At 32.7% G+C, this 24,143-nt stretch overlaps 1 protein-coding gene across 1 annotated transcript; it reads right to left on the reverse strand.

The window, feature by feature from the left end:
* Positions 1–1,759: 1,759 nt before the first annotated feature.
* On the reverse strand, positions 1,760–23,689 carry LOC132745128 (uncharacterized). Its single transcript, XM_060733961.1, has 6 exons — positions 23,528–23,689; positions 22,064–22,294; positions 21,526–21,676; positions 20,783–20,967; positions 3,510–3,626; positions 1,760–1,914 (listed from the first exon to the last, which is right to left on the reverse strand). Exons 1-6 carry the CDS (start codon positions 23,598–23,600, stop codon positions 1,760–1,762), a joined length of 912 nt encoding a protein of 303 aa, XP_060589944.1. The 5' UTR covers positions 23,601–23,689.
* Positions 23,690–24,143: the final 454 nt, after the last annotated feature.

Here is a 24,143-nt window from a genome sequence, read left to right on the forward strand (position 1 = left end):
ATTTATGGTTGGAGCAACGAAAATTACAAAACGCCTTTTATGTTTCAATGGTATTTCTATTAATAAGTATCGTTCAACATTTAAAAGGTGATTTAAATTTATTATAGTGAAAACATCGACTAGAATTCGTTATGTTTTCATACCATTGTTGAGTACAACAATCAATAAGTCTTTGTTTAAAAAGTTTAAGGAACATATTGGTGTCACCAATTTCTTGAGATATCCAGACAAAATCAAAACCATATCTAAACAGTAGGCCTACATGTTTTACATTGGTAAACCAACATATTCGACCTACAACGTCTAGTGATTTCAACATTAAATAACACTGTTTAGGATATCTAGATAAAGGCATGGTCAGAAGTTTACAAAAATATCGTATGCAAATTGTCATATACGAAAAACTTAAGGGCAATTTACCACATTCTCCTAAAACCATAGCTGTATTTGTAGTTTTTTTAACGGATAAATGTTTTCGACAAAAATCGTTATGCACCTATTCAATAGTTTGGCTATACTCAAAAACCCATATTTGTGATCCATAGCATAAAATTGGTTTAATCATATGATCAAAATTTTTAAAACAATTCATTACTTGGAAAATGATCGTAAGGTTATTTCTGATAATATTTTAACGATAATATTGCCTCAAACTATCGATATTTTTTTTACTTTCCCTTCTTATCATCAAATTAAAGTAGCTTTTGTAAAGCCTGTATAGACAGGTATTTAAGAAATAGTATTAAAATTCCTTATTCTAGAACTTTTGATCAGATTTTTCATAAAACAACATTTTCACTTTGTTTAAAGATCTTATAAAAATTAATTGATAGGTCATTATAATCATAACCCATTTGTAATTAATATTTTTTATATCTAATCACAATATGTAAGTTACCCGAAGAGCTCAGATGCATTTAAATTGGTACCTATACCAAATGATTTGATTATTTCCTTTTCATCCGAAGTGTATGAGATTGAGCTGTGATTTGAAATCAAATATTTTTCTTTTTGAAGTTATAACAAATTTGTTTTGTCATTTAAAATATATTTGCTACAGAAAACATAAATCAATCAATTAATTAAAAGCAATTGCTACTCATATAATATATTGTTTAAATATATATTTCATTTTTACAAGAAAATAGCAACATAACTATAAATTATCACAAGTGAGCAAGAACCTTGATTCGATTTAAAATTTCAACAGGAATCATTTAAAAACATAATGCAATTGCATATGTCTATATGGTACCGAGGTTCGAGATGTTCTTGATGAACTCTTCGATACATGTATTGAAACCAAATATTTTCAAGGAAAAACGTTACAGATGAAAAAGGGAGACACCTGCACAGTCCGCCATCGTGAAAGTGTCTACATATTATCGACCGCACAGTTTAAAACATAGTGTTTAAAGTTACTGTTAGGCCTTTCAGAATGTTTAGTTTGATCATAGCAATTGCAATTATGATATTGAACGTAAATTGTTTTAATGTTATATATTGGATAATAATTGATGCCTTTCCAATGTTGTGATCCTTTTTTGTTTTATCAAGTTTTAGATATGAATTCAATTTTACCTTAGGAATGCTTTATTAATTTGCAAGTTGAAAGAATATCTATTGTTTACTTTTTTCTTCTATAAATATACACAATTGAAAAATCTATTATGATAAACTAATGTATTTCTTCTTACTTCCGGAATCGCAAATGTGGTTAACAAGGGTGACTTTAAGTAAACCTCAAACACATGATGGTTCAAGTGGTAAACATTATTATTTCTTGAGCTAATGTAAAACAGCGCATATAAAACATAATACCATTTGATATCTTGAAACCTCCAGAGAGACTTGCATGTGTTTTGTCAGATATTGACAGATGTTTGTCAAAATCAAGCGGCACTTTGCAAGGATCTGAAAACAAAACAACAACAAAAATATTCCCCCCAAAAAAACAACAACAAAAACAATAGAATTGCATTTGTATAAAAATGCTTTACTGCCGCATAAATTTAACACTAAATTATAGAAACAGAAGTACTTTCTTTCCTTTGTTTCCATACAATTAAACGTTGCCATAATGTGGTAGTGTTAAGTGAATTTTGAAGTTTATGTCAAATGCATGATTGTGTATAGATTTGTCTGATGTTCAGAAACAAAGTCCGTAGTATATTAATTGATTCAAAATAAAATATATTCTTTCTTGAAAATTTAGGTATTTTCTTTATAAATATAGGCCCCGTCTACACCTTTTCAAGCCTTGAAGGCAAGTATCATATTCTCTTGTCTTGCATAATGTAGGCACCCTACTTAAATCATTTTTAAAGAAAAATTATGTGACATCCATGAAGACAATTCCTTGCAAGAAAATTAGAACACGTTTTATTTTCAATGGTTTTTGGCTGTAAAAGACACTGATAACACCGGTTTGACACAAAACACGTGCCCCGAAGGTGTTATAGTGCTGTTATTTTTATTATTTTTTTATGACGTTTTTGTTGTTGATTCAGTGTACATAAACTGTAAGTTTCAGTAAATGTTTACAAATGTCTTGGTCAAAGGTACAAAGCGATACATTGATACACAGAAGAGCTAAAGAAAAGAAAGATATGTTTTTCAAAAGTAGACTCAAAATGAATCTTTAATTATCTTCTTCATTTGGTGAATAACTTTCATCAAATAAAGAATGTGCATCAATTCATAAGCTCAAAATATATTTCACACTTTCCATTTATTTTAAGAGGATGTACACATTTCATTTATTCCATTGTTTTTAGCGAATTACATCATTTCACCGATTTTTTATTCACACATTTTACAGAATCATAATAGTATTGCAAAGACAAAGGTATAAATCCTAGGCAATCTTGATAAGACATTGCAGTAAAAACTGTGCCTGATTATATGTTGAATGGGCCATTTATTTAGCTTATCTAAATGTGACGCGGCCTAACATTGTTGTATTAAACTTTGAGAAACAGTTTCATTTATTCTTAGATTCTGTCTTTTCAATTAAGCATTATTTTACAAATATCCCTGGAAAGCCAACATTTGTCTTGTTATAAGTCGTGACCTTAATTTTGACCCCAAGGTTACAATCTTGGTAGTGGTCTTCAAGACAATGCCTAATGCAAAATATCTATGCTTTCGACTTTTTAACTACACAAGATATTTAAAAAAAAAACAATTATATTATTCCTTTCGGTCGTTTGGCAACCAGAATTCTAAATGGAATAACATTTTGTGAAGAACTTTGTGAAGCTTTTCACCCGAGGATCAATTATGGCAAGTTTGGTTGAAACCTGTAGGATTTTATAATGAGATTTTTCAATTTCACTATAAAATCTATAACATGCACACACGCACGCACACACATGCAATCATTTTAAATATATTTACGTAATTTAACTGAAACCATTATTCGAGTATATGTCAAAACTTTTATCTGGATTAACTAATAAGACTTAAGTAATTTAAGTGATCTAGTACAGAAAATATATTGAATTTACCTGGTGTACATTTTGGTGCCTGATCACCCTTTCTACTTTTTAATCCTCCATCTATACAATCGCACTTTTCTTCTCCCGACTCAGTATAGACACCATTACTTTTCTCTACAGCTTCCGCTAAAATAAAAGTAAAAATATTTGAAGGGCATAATTGTTAAGCATTTTTTGCTGATCCGTCCGGCCGCCTAAATTCAAACGGTTATTCACATTCATCTTTAACAAAAATCTCTCAAATATTTCGTGTTGAAAAATTAACAAACTGGCTTACTATAGTTTGTTGCAAAGACAAATAGTGAGCTTATAAACGTTTTTGCAGTATTTTTACTCAGACAGGAGCATACTCCTGCGTCCATCGGACCAAATAATTATTATATGACATGTATGAAAGCGTTTGTAAAAACAATATATTTCGCGGTATTGTACAGATGTATAGTTTGATGAATACAGAGATATATACTGTTGTTACGTATACGAAGTAAGATCCATTGAAAACTTATATACGAAAAATTCAAAGTGAAAAAAAGGATGTGGAATAATAATTTAAATCATAGATATAAAAACTTGCATTGGTTTCAATGCATTCAATAAAACATAAACATGATGTAATGGAGATAAACGTTACACGCTTCTAAAGGTTTAAAATTTGTCATATAACTGTACATAAATTGGCCCCGTAGTCCGGAAACACGCATACTTCTCGTGAAAATATAGCTGCGTTTAAATAGAGTAGAATTTGCTTTACTCTACGTGACTTTCTTTTCTTTTGTGTGTTGAAAATTTATCCAATAAGAGTTAGTCGGGACTTCGTTTTTTTAAGTTGAGCAAACAAGGTTTTTGCGTATTTGCAGGAAATAGACAATACGGACGTGTAATTCAAAATACTTATTCATACGATGTGGTACCTGGCAAATACCAACAACTCCGTCACCATGTTCTGAAAGCTATGGAAGCTGAACTCAATAATAGCTCATATAATTATTAGCTTATGATGTAGTCCAAGAAAAAAAATTATGCTATTGAAACGAAAGAAAGTGAATTTATCAAATCATCGATAGAGTATCGGATAAAGCTAGAACTTTAATTATTTTGAAGCCATATATTTCGGAAAAAGTTAGAGGGGCATAAAGAAAATAGAGCATAATAAGAAAGACAAAACATAACCCAGCAAACATTTTATATCGGTCCAATATCAGCCCGATATCAGTTGTTATGTCGGCCCGATATCGATTTCTTATATCGGACAGATGTCGGATGTGCAACCCGGCTACAAGTCGGGCCGATATCGGCTGTATATCATTAGATCGATTTGAAGCCGGTGTCATACCGACATAAATTAACCTTTAATTTTTCTTCTAATAAAACATTTTACTTTGATTTTTTCATTCCAATTAACAAAAAAACACAATTGAGCTTAAATATAAGCTTTTTATTTTCATTTGGCAAATATACATGTATATCATAGAATCAATATTTTTTTTTAACAAATGTATGTTAATTGTGTACAGCAGTTAAGATCACAGTCAAAAGAGAATTTAACAAAGATTGGAAACAAGAGCTGTCACAGGAGACAGCCAAGCTCGACTAATAAAATACTGGACGCAGTAAGGACAAAACTATGAAAGAAAAATCAATTATGTATAATTATGTATTAATTAAGTTATAGTAAAAAAATAACATTTGTTAAAATAAATTCCAAGATCAAGGAAAATAATTCCAGAAATAGTCACGCTAGAGTTATGAACCTTGTCACACAACATGTATGTAATGATAAGAAGTATATATTTGAAGTTTGAAGTAGATACCTTAAAAAGTAACAAAGTTATAATATTTCTTAAAGAAAATCCTAAGTTCAAAGAGAGATAAATCTGTAAAAATTACTTCAAGAGTTATGAACATTGTCACATAAAATATAATTGATTATAAGGAATAAGTATTTGAAGTTTGAGGTAGATACCTTTAAAACTAAAAAAGTTATAGTAAACAAGATATGTTTGTAAAACATGTATGCCCCCTATCAGCAGCCAATTAGTCATGTGATAAGGTTATTATGCATGACTTCTGACCCAGTGATCAAACAATTAATAAGGGTTATAAAGTATCTACTGGTCATGACCTTGACCTTTGACCCCTTGACCCAAAACTCAATAGGGGTCATCTGCTGGTCATGACCAATCACCATGCCAAGTTTGAAGTTCCTAGGCCTAAGGGTTCTCTTATTATTGATCGGAAACCGTTTTAACATACAAGGTCAATGTGACCTTGACCTTTGACCCCAAAATCAACAGGGGTCATCTGCTGGTCATGACCAATCACCATGCCAAGTTTGAAGTTCCTAGGCCGAAGCGTTCTTTAGTTATTTATCAGAAACTTTTTATACTTACAAGGTCATTGTGACCTTGACCTTTGACCCCTTGATCCCAAAATCAAAAGGAGTAATCTGCTGGTCATGACAAATCACCATACCAAGTTTGAAGTTCCTAGGCCTAAGCGTTCTTGAGTTATTGATCAGAAACCGTTTTTACTTACAAGGTCAATGTGACATTGACCTTTGACCCCTTCACCTAAAACTCAATAGGGGTCATCTGCTGGTCATGACCAATCACCATACCAAGTTTGAAGTTCCTAGGTATAAGGGTTCTTAAGTTATTGATCGGAAAGCATTTTTACCTACAAGGTCAATGTGACCTTGCCCTTTAACCCCTTAACCCCAAAATCAATAGGGGTCATCTGCTGGTCATGACCAATCACCATACCAAGTTTGAAGTTCCTAGGTATAAGGGTTCTTTAGTTATTGATCGGAAACCGTTTTTACCTACAAGGTCAATGTTACCTTGACCTTTGACCCCTTAACGCTAAAATCAATAGGGGTCATCTGATTGGTCATAACCAATCACCATATCAAGTTTGAAGTTCCTAGGCCTAAGGGTTCTATTGTTATTGATCAGAAACCGTTTTTACTTACAAGGTCAATGTGACCTTGACCTTTGACCCCTTGACCCCAAAATCAATAGGGGTCATCTGATTGGTCATAACCAATCACCATACCAAGTTTGAAGTTCCTAGGCCTAAGGGTTCTTTTGTTATTGATCAGAAACCGTTTTTACTTACAAGGTCAATGTGACCTTGACCTTTGACCCCTTGACCCCAAAATCAATAGGGGTCATTTACTGATCATGACTAATCACCATACCAAGTTTGAAGTTCCTAGGCCTTAAGGTTCTTTAGTTATTGATCGGAAACCGTTTTTACCTACAAGGTCAATGTGACCTTGACCTTTGACCCCTTGACCCTAAAATCAATAGGGGTCATCTACTGATCATGACCAATCACCATATCAAGTTTGAAGTTCCTAGGCCTTAAGGTTCTTTAGTTATTGATCGGAAACCGTTTTTGCTTTCAAGGTCAATGTGACCTTGACCTTTGACCCCTTGACCCCAAAATCAATAGGGGTCATCTACTCGTCATGACCAATCACCATACCAAGTTTGAAGTTCCTAGGCCTTAAGGTTCTTTAGTTATTGATCGGAAACCGTTTTTGCTTTCAAGGTCAATGCGACCTTGACCTTTGACCCCTTGACCCCAAAATCAATAGGGGTCATCTACTGGTCATGACCAATCACCATACCAAGTTTGAAGTTCCTAGGCCTAAGGGTTCTTTTGTTATTGATCAGAAACCGTTTTTACTTACAAGGTCAATGTGACCTTGACCTTTGACCCCAAAATCAACAGGGGTCATCTGCTGGTCATGACCAATCACCATGCCAAGTTTGAAGTTCCTAGGCCGAAGCGTTCTTTAGTTATTTATCAGAAACTTTTTATACTTACAAGGTCATTGTGACCTTGACCTTTGACCCCTTGATCCCAAAATCAAAAGGAGTAATCTGCTGGTCATGACAAATCACCATACCAAGTTTGAAGTTCCTAGGCCTAAGCGTTCTTGAGTTATTGATCAGAAACCGTTTTTACTTACAAGGTCAATGTGACATTGACCTTTGACCCCTTCACCTAAAACTCAATAGGGGTCATCTGCTGGTCATGACCAATCACCATACCAAGTTTGAAGTTCCTAGGTATAAGGGTTCTTAAGTTATTGATCGGAAAGCATTTTTACCTACAAGGTCAATGTGACCTTGCCCTTTAACCCCTTAACCCCAAAATCAATAGGGGTCATCTGCTGGTCATGACCAATCACCATACCAAGTTTGAAGTTCCTAGGTATAAGGGTTCTTTAGTTATTGATCGGAAACCGTTTTTACCTACAAGGTCAATGTTACCTTGACCTTTGACCCCTTAACGCCAAAATCAATAGGGGTCATCTGATTGGTCATAACCAATCACCATATCAAGTTTGAAGTTCCTAGGCCTAAGGGTTCTATTGTTATTGATCAGAAACCGTTTTTTACTTACAAGGTCAATGTGACCTTGACCTTTGACCCCTTGACCCCAAAATCAATAGGGGGTCATCTGATTGGTCATAACCAATCACCATACCAAGTTTGAAGTTCCTAGGCCTAAGGGTTCTTTGTTATTGATCAGAAACCGTTTTTACTTACAAGGTCAATGTGACCTTGACCTTTGACCCCTTGACCCCAAAATCAATAGGGGTCATTTACTGATCATGACTAATCACCATACCAAGTTTTGAAGTTCCTAGGCCTTAAGGTTCTTTAGTTATTGATCGGAAACCGTTTTTACCTACAAGGTCAATGTGACCTTGACCTTTGACCCCTTGACCCTAAAATCAATAGGGGTCATCTACTGATCATGACCAATCACCATATCAAGTTTGAAGTTCCTAGGCCTTAAGGTTCTTTAGTTATTGATCGGAAACCGTTTTTGCTTTCAAGGTCAATGTTGACCTTGACCTTTGACCCCTTGACCCCAAAATCAATAGGGGTCATCTACTCGTCATGACCAAATCACCATACCAAGTTTGAAGTTCCTAGGCCTTAAGGTTCTTTAGTTATTGATCGGAAACCGTTTTTGCTTTCAAGGTCAATGCGACCTTGACCCTTTGACCCCTTGACCCAAAATCAATAGGGGTCATCTACTGGTCATGACCAATTCACCATACCAAGTTTGAAGTTCCTAGGCCTAAGGGTTCTTTAGTTATCACTCGGAAACCATTTGGTCTACGGACCGACGGACCGACAGACCGACGGACCGACAAGTGCAAAGCAATATACCCCCTTTTCTTCGAAATGGGGGCATAAAAATAACATTTTTCTAGTAAAAAAATCTAAGTTGATGGGGAGATAATTCTTGCAACATTGGTGCTAGAGTTATGAACCTTGTCACATAAGATGTGGATGATGATAAGGTACATTTATTTGAAGTATGAAGTTGATCCTTTAGAAATAAATAAGTTACAGTAAAAAATAATATTTTTTAAAGAAAATTCTAAGTTCAAGGGGAGATAAATCTGAAAATATTGGTGCTAAAGTTATGAACTTGTCACATAAGATGGGGATGATGATAAGGTACATATATTTGAAGTATGAGGTTGATCCCTTAAGAAATAAAGAAGTAACAGTTAAAAAATATAGTATTTTTTAAGGAAAATTCTAAGTTCAAGGGGAGATAAATCTGAAAATATTGGTGCTAGAGTTATGAAACCTTGTCACATAAGATGGGGATGATGATAAGGTACATATATTGAAGTATGAGGTTTATCCTTTAGAAATAAAGAAGTAACAGTAAAAAATTGTATTTTTAAGGAAAAATTTTAAGTTCAAGGGGAGATAAATCTGAAAAATATTGGTGCTAGAGTTATGAACTTTGTCACATAAGATGTGGTTGATGATAAGGAACATATATTTTAAGTTTAAAGTTGATGCCTTTAGAAAATGACAAAGTTATAGTGAAAAATATTTTACTGCACCAAAACTTTTAAGTTTAATCTGAAATCTGGACGCGGACGCCGGGGCGAGTAGGACAGCTCTCCATATACTTCGTATAGTCGAGCTAAAAATATATTTGTATTTTTAAAGGACAATGGTACTGTAAAACAAGTATTTTGTTGCTTTATCAAAATTAAATTTTTATCGCAGACTGCAAATAAACCCAATAACATAACAGCAAACAATCCATTTTTATCGTTTTGTTATAAATATTTGAGAAGTATGTGAGAAAAAGTGCACAACACCCCCCCCCCCAAAAAAAAACAATATTAGTCTTCAATCTATGTTATTTAATGTTGTCATAGTTTTTTTAGTGTTTAAGGAAGTCTAATTGTATCATAATCTATTAAATAGACATTTAAGTCCATTTCATAAATGAAATCAAAAATTTCCTTTAAAAATCACAGACAATATACTGGTAATAGAATAACACTCATATTAATTTTGTTAATATATAATTATTGAAAGTAAATAAGAAAATAAATTGTCATGGTTACTGAATCTTTATAATGAAGACATAAAATTTAAGAAATCAAAATTTTAAAGAATATAATAGATTCACTCTTGATAAAGTTTCCCACTGATGACATTATATCATTTTATCATACTATAACTAATATTCAGATTCCCACATTAAATAATATTTTTTGACTTTTACATTAGATTGCATTAATTGGTAAACAACTCCTTGTGGCCATCTTCAATTGTTATTTCTGTTGATAAATAATATATATATATTGTACAAACATCACTGTTAATTCTTCTCTCATGCTTCCATTTCTAAACAAATATATACATCTTCACTTTAAATAAAAACATACCCGACTAAAAAAAAGATATAAAAGACTAGTAATAATTCAATTTAGTTCTGCTTCCTTGGTAAAACATTATAAACAAACAAATTAAAAATGCCAATAATAAAACTTAATATGTTCAAAAGCTACGATTTAAATTCCATTTAAAAACTGAGAATGAATCTACAAACATTGCATTTGTATGGGTGTTTTTTTTTCTCTATACTTCAGCTATTATGCAATAATAGAAAAAAATAAATGAAAAATATCAGCAATTATGCAGAATTATTAAAGAAAATAAATGTAAGAAAAAACAATGTAAAAAACAATGCAAAAATAAAGACTAGACTTGACTATACATTTGGCAAGGCATGGTAATAAAATGGATTTATAATATTTTTACAAAGCATAAACAAAAAAACAACCTATAATAACGAATAAAAAAACAATAATTGAATTATAGATTCACAAATCGCAGGATTTAGTATTATAATTGTAAAAATTTGATTATCATGAAGCTATGACCATAATCTCAATATTTGATATGTGCGATTGAAATACTGAATGAGTAAAAACAAATAACAATATGTACATCTTGTGTAAATCTAACACTCCTTGAGATTTTGTTTCTATAACAAAGAAGGATTTTAACGGCGTAAACTTCCAATAAGCCACTGATTATGGACTACACAAATATGCCGCTGTTTTTTGTTCTCCCTCAATAAAATAGTTTTCAAATTCTTTTTACGGGCAAAAATAAATAACGCACTTTTTCTGATGTTTTCAGTTCACTTTTTTTCTTCTTTTCATATGATGCTAAAGAAACATCTCACATTCACCGACCCAACAGATTGATATAAGTTTTATAAGACAAATTGACGCGAACTCGTAAGCACCATAAAAACGTCATCCCAAGTATGCAGCTTGTTCATACAAGTGCCAGAATGGCGTCACTTTAAACTGGTCAGGGGCTGAAGAATCATTAATCCAGCAACGATGTAAACACAATATATATAATCCTGCCTGACACACAAGCTTAAACTGATTTTTAAATAGCCGATGAACAACACAGAAACTGATATTGTTTCTTAAATATATCTCAATAATGTTTAGTTTAACTATATCACTATTTATGTATGATTTATTCTTCTTAGGCTATATGTTCTTGAACTATTAGGCTAGAATGATACAAGTCCTTTACATTACTTCCAAATTAAAAAGAGCCATCTTTTTTCTTTCAATATCGCTATAAATATATTTAAAAGTTTCTATTCAGTGGGTGTTTCTTGGACACCTTCATTGGTTTTTTTGTCTTCTTTTACGGCCCCGTCTCTGTCACATGCACTTCGAAACCATTCTCTACAATCTAATTCGACTTCAGCTGCTGTACATTTTTTACATTTCATGACTGCTTCTGTAAGTATAATTAAAAAAGAAAATAAGATCTACCTACTTATTTGTTCTGGCAGAACTTTATAGACACATGTAGTGGTAGACTACATATACTCCTTAAATTTTTGTGATATACTTAATTAAAATATTAACTTCTCCATACATTCAAGTGTTCTAAACTGAATATTATGCTTTTATCAATTAACACATCAAGTAAAGGTATACATCATAAAAAATATTAACTTTATCCAAAATTTATATATATTCTAACACAACCTGCATTTTCCTCTATTAAACACAGAAGGACCTGAAGTGTGTTATTATGCAATAAAATCACTGTATTTAAACATGTGACGAAACCATTTACAGATATGTGACATTAGCATTTAAAAATTTGAGGCGCTGAAAATGAGTATGGAAACAAATCAGAGGCAGTGTACCTTAATACTAGGTACGGCAGTATTTATCTGTTGTTGTTTTAATCGAAATAATATATCCAAAAAAGTGATTTCACTGCATTATAAAATCACTATGATATTCGAATACCAATCATTATATCAATCAGGCTACTCCCTCCTGATATAATTCCTCGCATTTGAACTCCAAACATTTAATTAAGCAATAAAATCACAGTTTGGGATATATTATTTTTTATGAAATATCCTTTTCTATGCAGAGGTGAGAACATAGTGATATATTTTCTTCTTTTTAATCAAATATCTAAGTCAAATATGCAGGTTTCTTACTGTCTGTAACAATTATGTGTTTGGTTATCCATAAAATTTTAATGAAAATAAAATAATTACTTTGCACTGCCTTGGCCAGCTTCAGTTTCCCAAACGCTCTCTTCCCTTTCTTGCCAAACCAGTTGAACTGAAGTGCCAACTGATTTGACATGCAGTGTTTCATGACTCTTTTTGACATATCGCTTCTTGTGATACCTCCTTGCAGTGTCAGGTATGTGACCTGAAATATATGATTTTTGTTCTAAACACATTTCTAACGTTTCAAAAAGCATTTGACACATAATTCACAGGAGTGTAATAAGGCCATTTATTTCATGCTTTTCCAGTGTTTCACTGTGATAGATAATATTTTTGATAAACCACTACTGAAATTTATAAATATATCATTTTCACTGTAGCCGGACTATATCTGAATGCAGATGAAAAGAATATAACTAAATGGAATAACAGGCCCAAAAAAATGCCGTCATACGTAAATGTTCTTTCTTTAAGAAAAGAAAGTCGATGTCATCATTTATCATGTGTTAAAAGTGTAACAAAATTGGAGGATTTAACAGGATTATATTTCAAAATTGATGATGTGACATCATGATGTTATGACTTCATAAAGGAGAATGCGCGACGTCAGGCAGCAAATCAGTAAAAAAATATTTAAAATCACGAAAAAAGCATGAAATAAAAAGAAACTTTTATTTGTTTTACATTATAAGATTGAAATATATTTCATTCGTGAACACCAGGTATTTTATTTTCATTCGTTGCAATGCAAGTCATGAAATTAATATTGCATCTGGTGTTTCCTCAGTGAAATATTTTTCAATTTTACATGCAAAACAAACAGATATTTCTCTATTTAAGAAATACTATATTACACTAGTTATAATATAATGTCTACATATATATTACCAGTGTTTCTGCCAGCTCTGATTTTCTGAGGGTCTTTTATGACCCCCTGTATGATATTTTAGGGGTCATTTCAAATTCATAAGGGTCGTGCCAATAAATTTAACAAAAATGTAAAAAAACAACAGGCAGATTCTAACACTTTATAAGTTTCATTTTCTTAGGCACTTTACTTCTTGCCAGAGAACATTTATGTACCATCATGTAGTTCAACTATTTGTGAATAAAAAATATTGTTAAATACTTGTTTTTGTGTTATATTTTTAAACGGTTATTTTAAATTTTTTTATGTCAATTTATTCATCAACAAAATTACACCACTTATAATGGATTGTTTTTCTTTCGGGGAATTAGTGTCATCGTCAACATGTTTCATATGATACTTCTTTTTGGTCATGGACAACAATATTTTGTGTATTTTTCGTAAAAGAAATTGGTCAATCTCCACTATTTTGGAGCAGACGGCATTTTCCACAGACAGTTAATTCGTTCGCAGAATATGACGACAACAAAATAAATAATTTTGTCTGGGCGCTTTCAATATACAGTATCGTTTAAATTCAAGCGTTTATTAACTAGATGAAATTGGCTAAATGCCGGCCCACGGACCCGGTAAATTTCATTTCTCATTAAAATTATAGTGGAGCCCACGGTAAACATTCCGTACATTTTAATACTGAATTGACAGTTTATAGTCTGTATATATGACTCGTGTTGAAATCAGCGACGGTGAAATTCTTGCGTCACAAAATACGCACTAACTAAATTTCATTGCGTTCATGGCCGAAAATAATGCGCCAAAAACGCAAAAACGCGCTCTGGCAGAAACACTGTATTACACTAGAGTAATAATATAATGTCTTTTGTGTTACAAACAAAAGCACACTAATGACAGGCCAAAAATTTTTAAGAACAGTATGACGGACAGAAAACTAGTGTGCAAAATTTTAGTGACATAAAAAAAAAAGTTTAGCAAAAACACTTGTTTTTCAAAAACAATAATAAATTCATTTCGTGCAAAGATAAAATTAACATCTTTCTAACTAATGAAAATAAAATTTACCAAGCCATTGAAAACAACCAGGTTCTTGTAAACCTGTCTCAACCAACTCCAGTTCTTCAATGCTTGTAACTGGTAAAATGAATATCATCAGGCAATTTCAGTTGGTCCACCACCATCTTGACTTTCCAACTTTGACACGACACCAAATACCCGATGAACAGTGTCCAATATTTGTGTCTGTTGTCGAGACATTTTTTCTAATAGGGTAAAAATGCGGATATCTCGTGCTAAAATACAAAAATATTATTTAATGAGAAACATAACTTTCAATATAAGTAAGCAAAAAAAAAAAGTAAAAAAAAAACAAAACACTGATGCTGTTTTAGTATGGATAATGGAGACCTTGCAACGCATATTCTTTTCGAACTTGAATTTTCTCTGTCAAAATGTAACTTTTAATTATTTTGTTTTCAACAAAATTTAATGGCAAAGTCTTGCTTAAACTTAAGAAAACAAATTATTTCTTATTTATGTCAACAAGTTGCTAAGGTCCTATAGGTTTTAAAAGAAATTATTACCAACCCAATTTAACGTGATCGCGAAATTGTATGACTATAAAATCAAAGCCATCTTGTCCATATTATTTTTTATTTATTTTTCAAAATTTCAATAGCACTCAACCAGTATATTAATTATGTTAATGATATTTTATCAAAAAGGTATTAGAAAATGCTAAATTACCCAGCGATTGTAAATATTCGAACTTTTGTCCCTTGTTGAGTTTTGCGCCAAATGTAAGCGTGCCCGGATGTACGGTGCGTAGGTAACTATTTACCATTGTTGCAAATTACGATAAATATCCGTTCAATGGTTAAACGCGTTAAAATTCGGAAATTTTTTCCCCGTTTCATGGTCCTGTATGCTAAAAAACGTTACCATGATAAAACTTAAATCATGTCAAACGAATATAAATCGGACCGATGTCGGACCTATATCAGTGAAATATGTCAATATCGGATAGACATCGGTCCGATATATGGTAGCCGACACAGATATTCCACCATATAGCCGATATCGGCCCGATATAGGTATGTTTGCTGGGAAGCAGCTTGCTTTTTCTTTAGCTGCAGAGATACTTACGAAATGAAGAAGCACGGATGATTTGAAACTCTGATAGATTACAGAAAGAGTTAATGCCAGAAAAAGTGTCAAGGTAAAATGACACAAGATTGACTTATCATTTTTAAATGGAAATCTGTTTTTCTTTTCTTTATATTTTTTTTTCTTCGAATTTTGAGTTTTCTTTACCGATTTTATGCATAGACGTGATAGTTCTTAAGAAATCAAAAAAAAAAAGAAAAAAAAGAAAAAAGAAATCAAAAACTTTAATCATTTGAAGGGCAAGCTATCAATTGATACAAGGAAAGCATTTGTTGGTTATTTCTTAAGCAATTGAAATTTTTTGGCGGCCATTGACTTATTGCATAAGAAGATTTGAAATATGCAGGAGACATTGATTCACACTAAAACATTGAAAGTGTAAAATCCTGCTAGAAATTCTGTAGACAGTTTTGGAGAGTTAATTGTTTATAATGAATAACATTTTCGATGTCTTGAGGCTTTGAACCAACAAACAAATTACGAATTAAGACGATTGTTTTGATAAGGAGAAAACAACCAAACGATTTTTGTTTTCAATTGGATATAATAATAGAAGATGAAAACAAATAGTGAGTATCTTACGTGAGAGGTTTAATCAGTATATTGTGACCTTAGGAAAAAGCAGAAAAACAGTTACAGTGAAACCAAATATTATTTCATAGATTCGGCAAATAGTACAATGCATTATGAATTCGACAAATGGTATGATTTTTTTTAAAAGATCTGATTGCGAGGAGGTTCTTAGTCAAATGTGTTAATCACTAGTGAAAACCATAACATTTTAAACAAAGTGAAATGTAAAAAAATACCTTACAAAACTCGTTGAGTGAAAAACATGATGATATAGTGGCATCATTAAAGATCAGCGTGGAAAAAGACTGAACATGATTAAAGCACTCTTAAGCACTCTTAGTTCAACCCACATGGTTTTTTTTTAGAAAAAAAACCCCCCAAAACAACAGAAATTGAGGATTGCATATAACGCATCTGCAAGAAGCACGAAAAAAATATCATCGAATGCTACAGCGCAACTTCTAAAAACTGAACACCTGTTGGACTAGCCAAAAAGTTAGGAAGTTGGGAGCCTTTGGAATTCAGAAGTTCGGAATTATACGAAAAAATAGAAACATTAAACATGAACTACTTCAGAAAGACATGATATAAAATATTTGAAGCTGGTTAAATAAAATGGCAAATTACAAAACCTTTAAAAAGTTTAGAATTATTTTGAAATTCATTATCACGTAATACTAAATTGGTTTATACAATAGGATAATGTTAATTATCACAATTTATCCTTTATCTCTTAGTATATTGCACGTAGAATCTGCTCCATGTACATGACTTGAGATTCACGTTTACAATATTGGCATAGTTGCAGACACAGAAAAGACATTCCTACAGTTTGAATTACAAAAGCCTGAACGATATGTAACCTAATGTTTATGATATAAATATTGGGAAAAGCCTGTGGCAGATAAAAAGCGTATAAATGAATTAAAGTCTACTTTCGGAATATTTTCCAGTCCCCTTTTACTTGTTGCAAATTGAAAGCCACTTGGACACATGCAATGTAGAAATAGCAGACCAGTTAAAAAACATTATTTGTATTCAGCATATGAAAAGGGGGGAGAACAAATGAATAATGAAGCAGTTGAAATAAGATGTATGAAAACTCGACATAAATTTTCCGTGAAGTTAATATGAGTCTACCGGAGTATATGACTAATGATACCTTTGTTTGATTATTCCTGAAAAAGACAGATCAAATTGTGATGCCGTTAAAGGACGTTATTACTCGCATAAGGTAATAAAGGAATATGTCAAAACGAATGTTTTAAAACAGATTGGATTATGTAAGTCCTTGTTCTAAAAGCGAATCAAAATTGGGTCTTTACATAAGCTTGCCATATATAAAGTTTTATTATTACAATTTCTCATTCGAAACTCTAGTTATTGTCAAGAAACGATTCTTCTATTCTGAATTGCAGTGATCTATGTCTTGATCCCAAGGGGTCCAAACACAATTCTAATCGGGGTTTCTACATAAGGTTGCTATGTACTAGATTTGATAACAATATCTCATTCAAAAACTCAAGTTATCGTCAGGAAACCATAAATTTGAGAGGCTGACCGACATACCGACGTTTCGCAATAAATTTTGACATTCATATCTAAAACAAGCATGTCCATTAAGGATAGAAACATAATTGCTGGTCTGTTTCTCGCCGTCAGTCAACTGTCTGGAAACCCATCTAGCGGAAACCTTTGACATGCCATAGATACCAGTCAGAATTGGTTGAACTGAACCAAGGCTTATAACCACTTCCCTAGTAAAGCTTCGCAGGTCTCGTCTTCTGTCGCACACGACCAGATCGTGCACTGTTTTTGGCATTTTCATCGTTAGTGGCCTCTTTTGGCCGCCCAGGACGCTCATCATCTCCAATGCTCCCCATGCCCTTCTTACAGTCAGCAGCCCCTTTTTTCACAGTGTTATAGGAAGAGGACTTCTTCCCAAACTTCATGTTTTGGCAATTCAAGCATCTATTTTAAGTTACAACCCATGCACTATTTTTAGTACTTTACGATTTTAGAGAAATAAACAAAAAATCATGAATCCTCACTCAAAACAATATGAATCCAACATGTTTTTGGTACCATGTATCTTATTGAATAATTACACCGTTATTCATAACTGCAACGCAATGTTTTCAAAATAGCATTTAAATCACAGATGACAAATGTCAAACAATGGTAGACGAACCTTATTTCACCTAAGTAATTTGGTGATTAGGGCAGTAGTGGCGGCGAATGGTATGAAATGTAAACGCACTGATAAACCTTGAGTTATTATTTCATCAATATAACCTTATTTTTTTTCAAAATTATAGACTGAAGTATACAAATGATATCTAACTACCCTTATTAAAAAACATCTTGTGCAGATAACGCAAATTTAATGAATTACAGCAGGACATAAATATGTTACAGTTCTGGTTGACTTTCGATACGGGATTGGCTTCAGCAAACAGGTCTAGTAGTACTATTAAACCTGCTCGAATCACGTTATCAGATCTTATACCTTACGAAAACTCGTGCAAAGCGAATAATTCATGTCAAGTAGTGTATCATACATCCACTTAAAACAATTCACTACAGTTAGACCAAAAATAAATGCTTTATCTGTTCGCATTTTTAAGGAATTTTGAAGCAAAACAGAACATTGTGAACAGATTGGACTTAATGTGTCTGCTGCAACAGTGCATTGCATTCAACATGGTTAAGGTATAATTAGAAATAACATACGCAAAATAGGTAAAAGTGGTTCTTTTACAAAAGTCGTATAGGAGCTACTGCTGACGCCGTGCATTAAATCAGAATATGGTTACGTTGGTGAATCCCTCCATACAAAGAAAACTCCCAGCTAAGCGTGGGGAGTCTCTAGACACTGTCAACAGAGTAATAGCAAACATTCTAAAAGGAAAATCTCAGGAAAAAATGCCATGTTAATAGGCTTAGCGAGACCAAGATTTTGAAACGACGTGCTCGATCATGACGCCTATCTTAACTGTGAAAAATGAAAAAAACGTTGTCACCACAGATGATGATATGTTTCATATGGCCGGTAGTAATGGACGTCATCGTGTTTGCTACGACCGAACTAATGAGACAGACCTAAATAAACTGTTATCGTTTTGCCGGGAACGGCAAGGCTTCTCTGATTTGACGGGGTAAAAGTCAATGCAAACTATTAGATAGACAAATTTCCAAAGCCATTCTTGAAAAAACATTTTCGCGACTTTTTCTTTTCCTAGGTAAGAGGAATATGGTATTCCCTCAAGACTCGGCCTTCAGTCATACCGCTAAAATGACAATTAACTTTATCAACAAACGCATAGTGAATTACATTTATCGTGCAGAATGGATGCCAAAGAAGCCCAGATGCAGCTCAAATGGACTTTGGAAGATGGGGTTTACTAAAACGCAGGTTACAGAAACGCAAGATGTATACCTTGTCCGGTCTTATAAAGGCTCTCAAAGACGAATTGAGCAATCTTGAGAAGTCAGTCATGCATAAAGCAGACTTTAGACATTTAGATTAAAAGGTGCAGAAAGATTTACTATTGCACGCTTGTACTTGACCTACTTTTCCCTAACTTCATTAAAAGGAAGAAGAAAATGCAAGTTATCTTTCAACCAAATATGACACACATATGTCAATGAATAAAACCTGTATTGGCAAAAGGGTAAAAAGCACCTTGCCCTGGGCACTGGTGACCTTGAACTAACTGACCGCTAACTCCATCCAAAAGTAGAACAATTCTTGAGCAATAAATGTTCCTACCAAATATAGACAGTAAAAAGAAAAAGGTTATACCTATAAAAGCGTAAACATTTATTTTTGATATTAGTAGCCTTAACCCAAATTACCCCTAACAAAAAAAACGAGAATAAAGATCAACAAGACAACGGCAACGTTCACAAGACGTAGTCCGCCGACACACCAAAGCAGGGCACCCAGAAGGCACCAAACCCCCAAAAAAACTTAAGTACAAAAAGTATATCATATCTTTTACATCATTGTATAGAAATTTAAATACAAAATTGTTATTTACAACTTAGAACAAGAGGGTAACAATATCCTTAAAACAATCAGTAAGGTCTACTGCTGGCAAAGGGCATTATTATTAAATGCAGACATAGGTCATTTTGAAGTATTGTGTTAGGGTCGTGTAACAATAGGTTTTTCAATTGATCCAAAGAAATGCTCACTAGGTAAAACTATATACATATGCTTAAGCTGTTGGCACAAAACAGTTAAAATGCATTTTCCTATAATAGTCTTTACATGTATAAACCCCTAGAGAGGTTCAAACAGGTGTATGGTAGAAAACTGTTGAAGAACGCTGAAAAGTTATCCATTACGCAAAATGTCTATATAATAAATGATAAAAGTTTGTTTTGAATTAATATGTAGTTCTATTTTGGCTATTATGCATTCACGTAAAACCATTTGCTCAATTCTAAAAGAGGGCAACCTATGGATAATTCCTGTGATCAATCATGTGGTTAAGCAAGATATGTTGTTAAAATGTTGATAACGGCGGTCAACTGACTATGAACGTCGGAAGACGTTCGGAATGCTATCACATTGGGCTATAAAGCTCACCTCTAAGCACTTTGTGCTTACGTGAGATAGTAAAAATAAGTTTTCATATATTTTAAACAAGAATGTCCTTTACAATTTCAAATAAACTAGGTAAGATGCAATGATTTAGAAAACGGCGTTATTTAAGTACCAAACAAAACTATTCGCAAATGATATTGTATGCAACTGGTTTTTAAGAAGTTAATCAAAAGAGTCAAAATTCACCTTGACATTCACCGAAGGACAATTCAGAATCAGGAAAGCCATTCCATAAGCCATCTGCGTTGCAAGTGATATCCTTTAAAACTGTGGCAGGTGCTGCAGTTGTCGATGTTGATGATGACGATGGTTCGTCATAATAGATATAATCAGAAAAGAATGATGTATCCGAGTCATTTGACATCATAAGCCTGCAAAATGATGTGTTATGCATGCTTATATACTTCTTCGCTTTGATTTACCATTTTTTTTGGCAAAATTAAAAACATGTTAATTGATTTGCTTTAATCCCTTGACGATAAAACAATTTAAAACAAATGAGGTTACAAGTAAATATCCTATGAAGACATATATACGATATCTTAACGGCAGTTTCGGAAGTTAACAAAGAAATAAAACAAAACTAGTCCTCAATTATTGTGCTTGTCGCTCATGTTTTTAGATAACATTTTAAAAATCTAAATTAGTTTTATTTTGCGTAATTTCATCCTCTAGAGTGAAATTTCCCATTTTCTATTCCCAAGGTAATATCATTATTGAGCGCACAACTCTAACCAATCCGTATCTAGTATTGTATTAGTGAACTCCCTTGGACTGATTACTAGTATATTCTTTTTCAAGTAAGTATTAAGCGTTTTCTGATAATGTTCGTAGCAAAGAAACTTCATTTTGTTAGAAGAGATAATCATTAAAAGGGAGCGTCGGCATGTGATATTTTACAAAAACAAACACAATGAAACAGTATTTACCCCGGTTTACAGCTGTACTTTACTGTATCACCAGTGTAGAAATCGTTTATGGCTTTCTTGACACTATTAATCGTGACAGGAATTAGGTACCTGGTCGTTATTTCTCTGGTCATGTCCTTTGGCAATGGTGGAGCGGAACATTTTTTCTTTGCTGGTAATATTGTAAAGTTAGTCATACTTCAAAACTTGGAACAATATAGATACGCTAATGTTTCACTTTTAATTTCTAAAATATGTTCGATATTTAGATCTAATACATTCATTAGATTATTGTACATACATAAACAGATAGTACTATTCATTTAAACATCTGATAATGAGAAAATATATCCAGTAAAAACAGTATTTTGAATAATAAAACAAACGAGGAAGCACACATTCTGAACAGTATATACCATAGTATAGTATTAATAATTACGTTATGTTGCTTAGAGATGTATTGCTTAGAGATGTAGTGCAAATATGTACGACTCCATTTTGAAAATTTCTTAGTAGAAAATTTGTTATTGCTGCGATTAGAAATGAAAAAAATACATACGTTCACATGTTACATTCTGTAGATATAAAAAACCGCCGTCAGTAAACCAAGTTGACGTGGCTTTCCATTCATATGATCCTGTCTTCTTCATTAAACCGCACTTAAACACAATATCCCCCAAGTCTGGTATATTACTGATATAATTTGCCTGGCACAGGTATTTTCGATACCTATTGGATGATTCTTTGAAGGAGCCATTGACAATCTTACCGGCTTCCGTGCAAGCCCTGTCTGTAGAAAATAAGATGATAATATAAAACTATGGAAATATGGATGGATATAAGCGGTTGGTTAAGTGCTCAGATTTATTTGGTATATAAACACGCATATGATATTAAGGCAATATATGATACAAGTCAATGGACCTTGCAAATGTTACATCCAAACAGGCCTATACAAAAGTTCTCTTTCGTATCTCACTTTCGTAAACGTGAACAATGTTTTCACCATTCTTCATATTATCATATTTTGAACAAAACTACGCTGCCAAGACCAATTTTACAGTATCGACGTCTTACCTGCTGCTCAAACGTCAAGACAATGAAGTGTATACTAAAAATCTTGTGCACCTTAAAGATTATCTATAGACTGCCTTCTTAGCTCGATTATTTACGTCATTGTAAGTGTTGCCTCGTGATCTGATTTGCAGGTCAAAAGGACAATTAATTTTGATAGGCATAATCAAAGTAATATACACGTGTACTCACGTGTACATAGACTCACTGAATCAATCCATGAATATATTTGTGTACCTTTTATTTTTCAGCTTGCAACATAGAAATATTATCCTCTAAAATAGCCAAAATTGGTATATGAGATTCTGACACATCTACATCAAGTACATTTTTCAACTACAGTGCCTTCTGCACTTTGGTGAAAATAAGTTTTGGGAAGTTAAAAAACAACATGGAAAATATTGATTGCTTAGGTTTGCCGAAATCCATACATCCAATCATACAATCATCCATCAAACCATCTATCCATTCAATAAGTCATAAACACTTTGTACGAACAAGATGTATATAACTCCTTCTTTTCATATATACATTCCCTCCGATGAAAAGAATAAATATTAGCAACATTAATATTGATTTTTTTTTATTTTCCTTTTCCATTCATTTTAAACAGATGCTCAAAAGACATTCCGCATACACTATTGCAGCGAGTTTCATATCTTATTATTACACATTACCTTCGATACTTGCATTTTTTGAAATAAAATACGCTATACTGACGTTATCTTAATCTTTATGATGTGTGTGGCTATTGGTCATATTGGTTTAAAAATAAGAATCCAGGACTACCGCCTACCTAGTCAATTCCAAAGCATTAAAACTTAAAAGCCTTTGTTAAATAGCCGATATACAACGTCAAGACAAATGTTATTTCTCAATTAAATATTGCATTACAAAAGCTTCATACACTTAAAGTGTTGTAAGAAACAAAAATGTGTCGATTACTTACCAGTTCTATAGCTTCTCCAACAATTTGCACCCATAAACATCCATAACAACAAGAACACCTTAATCGACAACATTTTCTAAAACGAATCGTAATAAAAATGAGCGAGTTGAAATTAACGCGGCAGACTAATGAAAAATGTTACATACTTGAAACGACAACATCCTGTTTTCGTTGAAACAGAAATAAGCCTATTTAAACACTCCAATCAGCAAAATGCTGCGCTTTGTTTGTAAACATGACTGCATTAAAATAAAACTTGCTTATTATAATAGATTTTTTAGTTTTCAGACATGGACATGGGGTGTAGGTATGAATTATTAGAACTGATTAACTCGTTAAATGTTAAAAGCCTCTGATTGTAGTTAGGTATTGGACTATTTTACATGAAATCAAATATACATACATCGAGGGCATATTTACATATGTCCATATTTTTCATGTTGAATTATATAATTATATATAACCATTTTATAAATGTTGAGGACATATAGACACATATAATCTACTTGGCTATAAAACATGAGATCATAAGCACACACATGAATGTATACATGTACATGCGATCATATTATATATTAAAACCATTTATTTCAATCAAGAGATATTTTGAAATTGA

The sequence above is a fragment of the Ruditapes philippinarum genome, unplaced genomic scaffold (assembly GCF_026571515.1).
Source record: "Ruditapes philippinarum isolate M1 unplaced genomic scaffold, ASM2657151v2 ctg410_1_1_1_1, whole genome shotgun sequence".
NCBI classification, from domain to species: domain Eukaryota; kingdom Metazoa; phylum Mollusca; class Bivalvia; order Venerida; family Veneridae; genus Ruditapes; species Ruditapes philippinarum.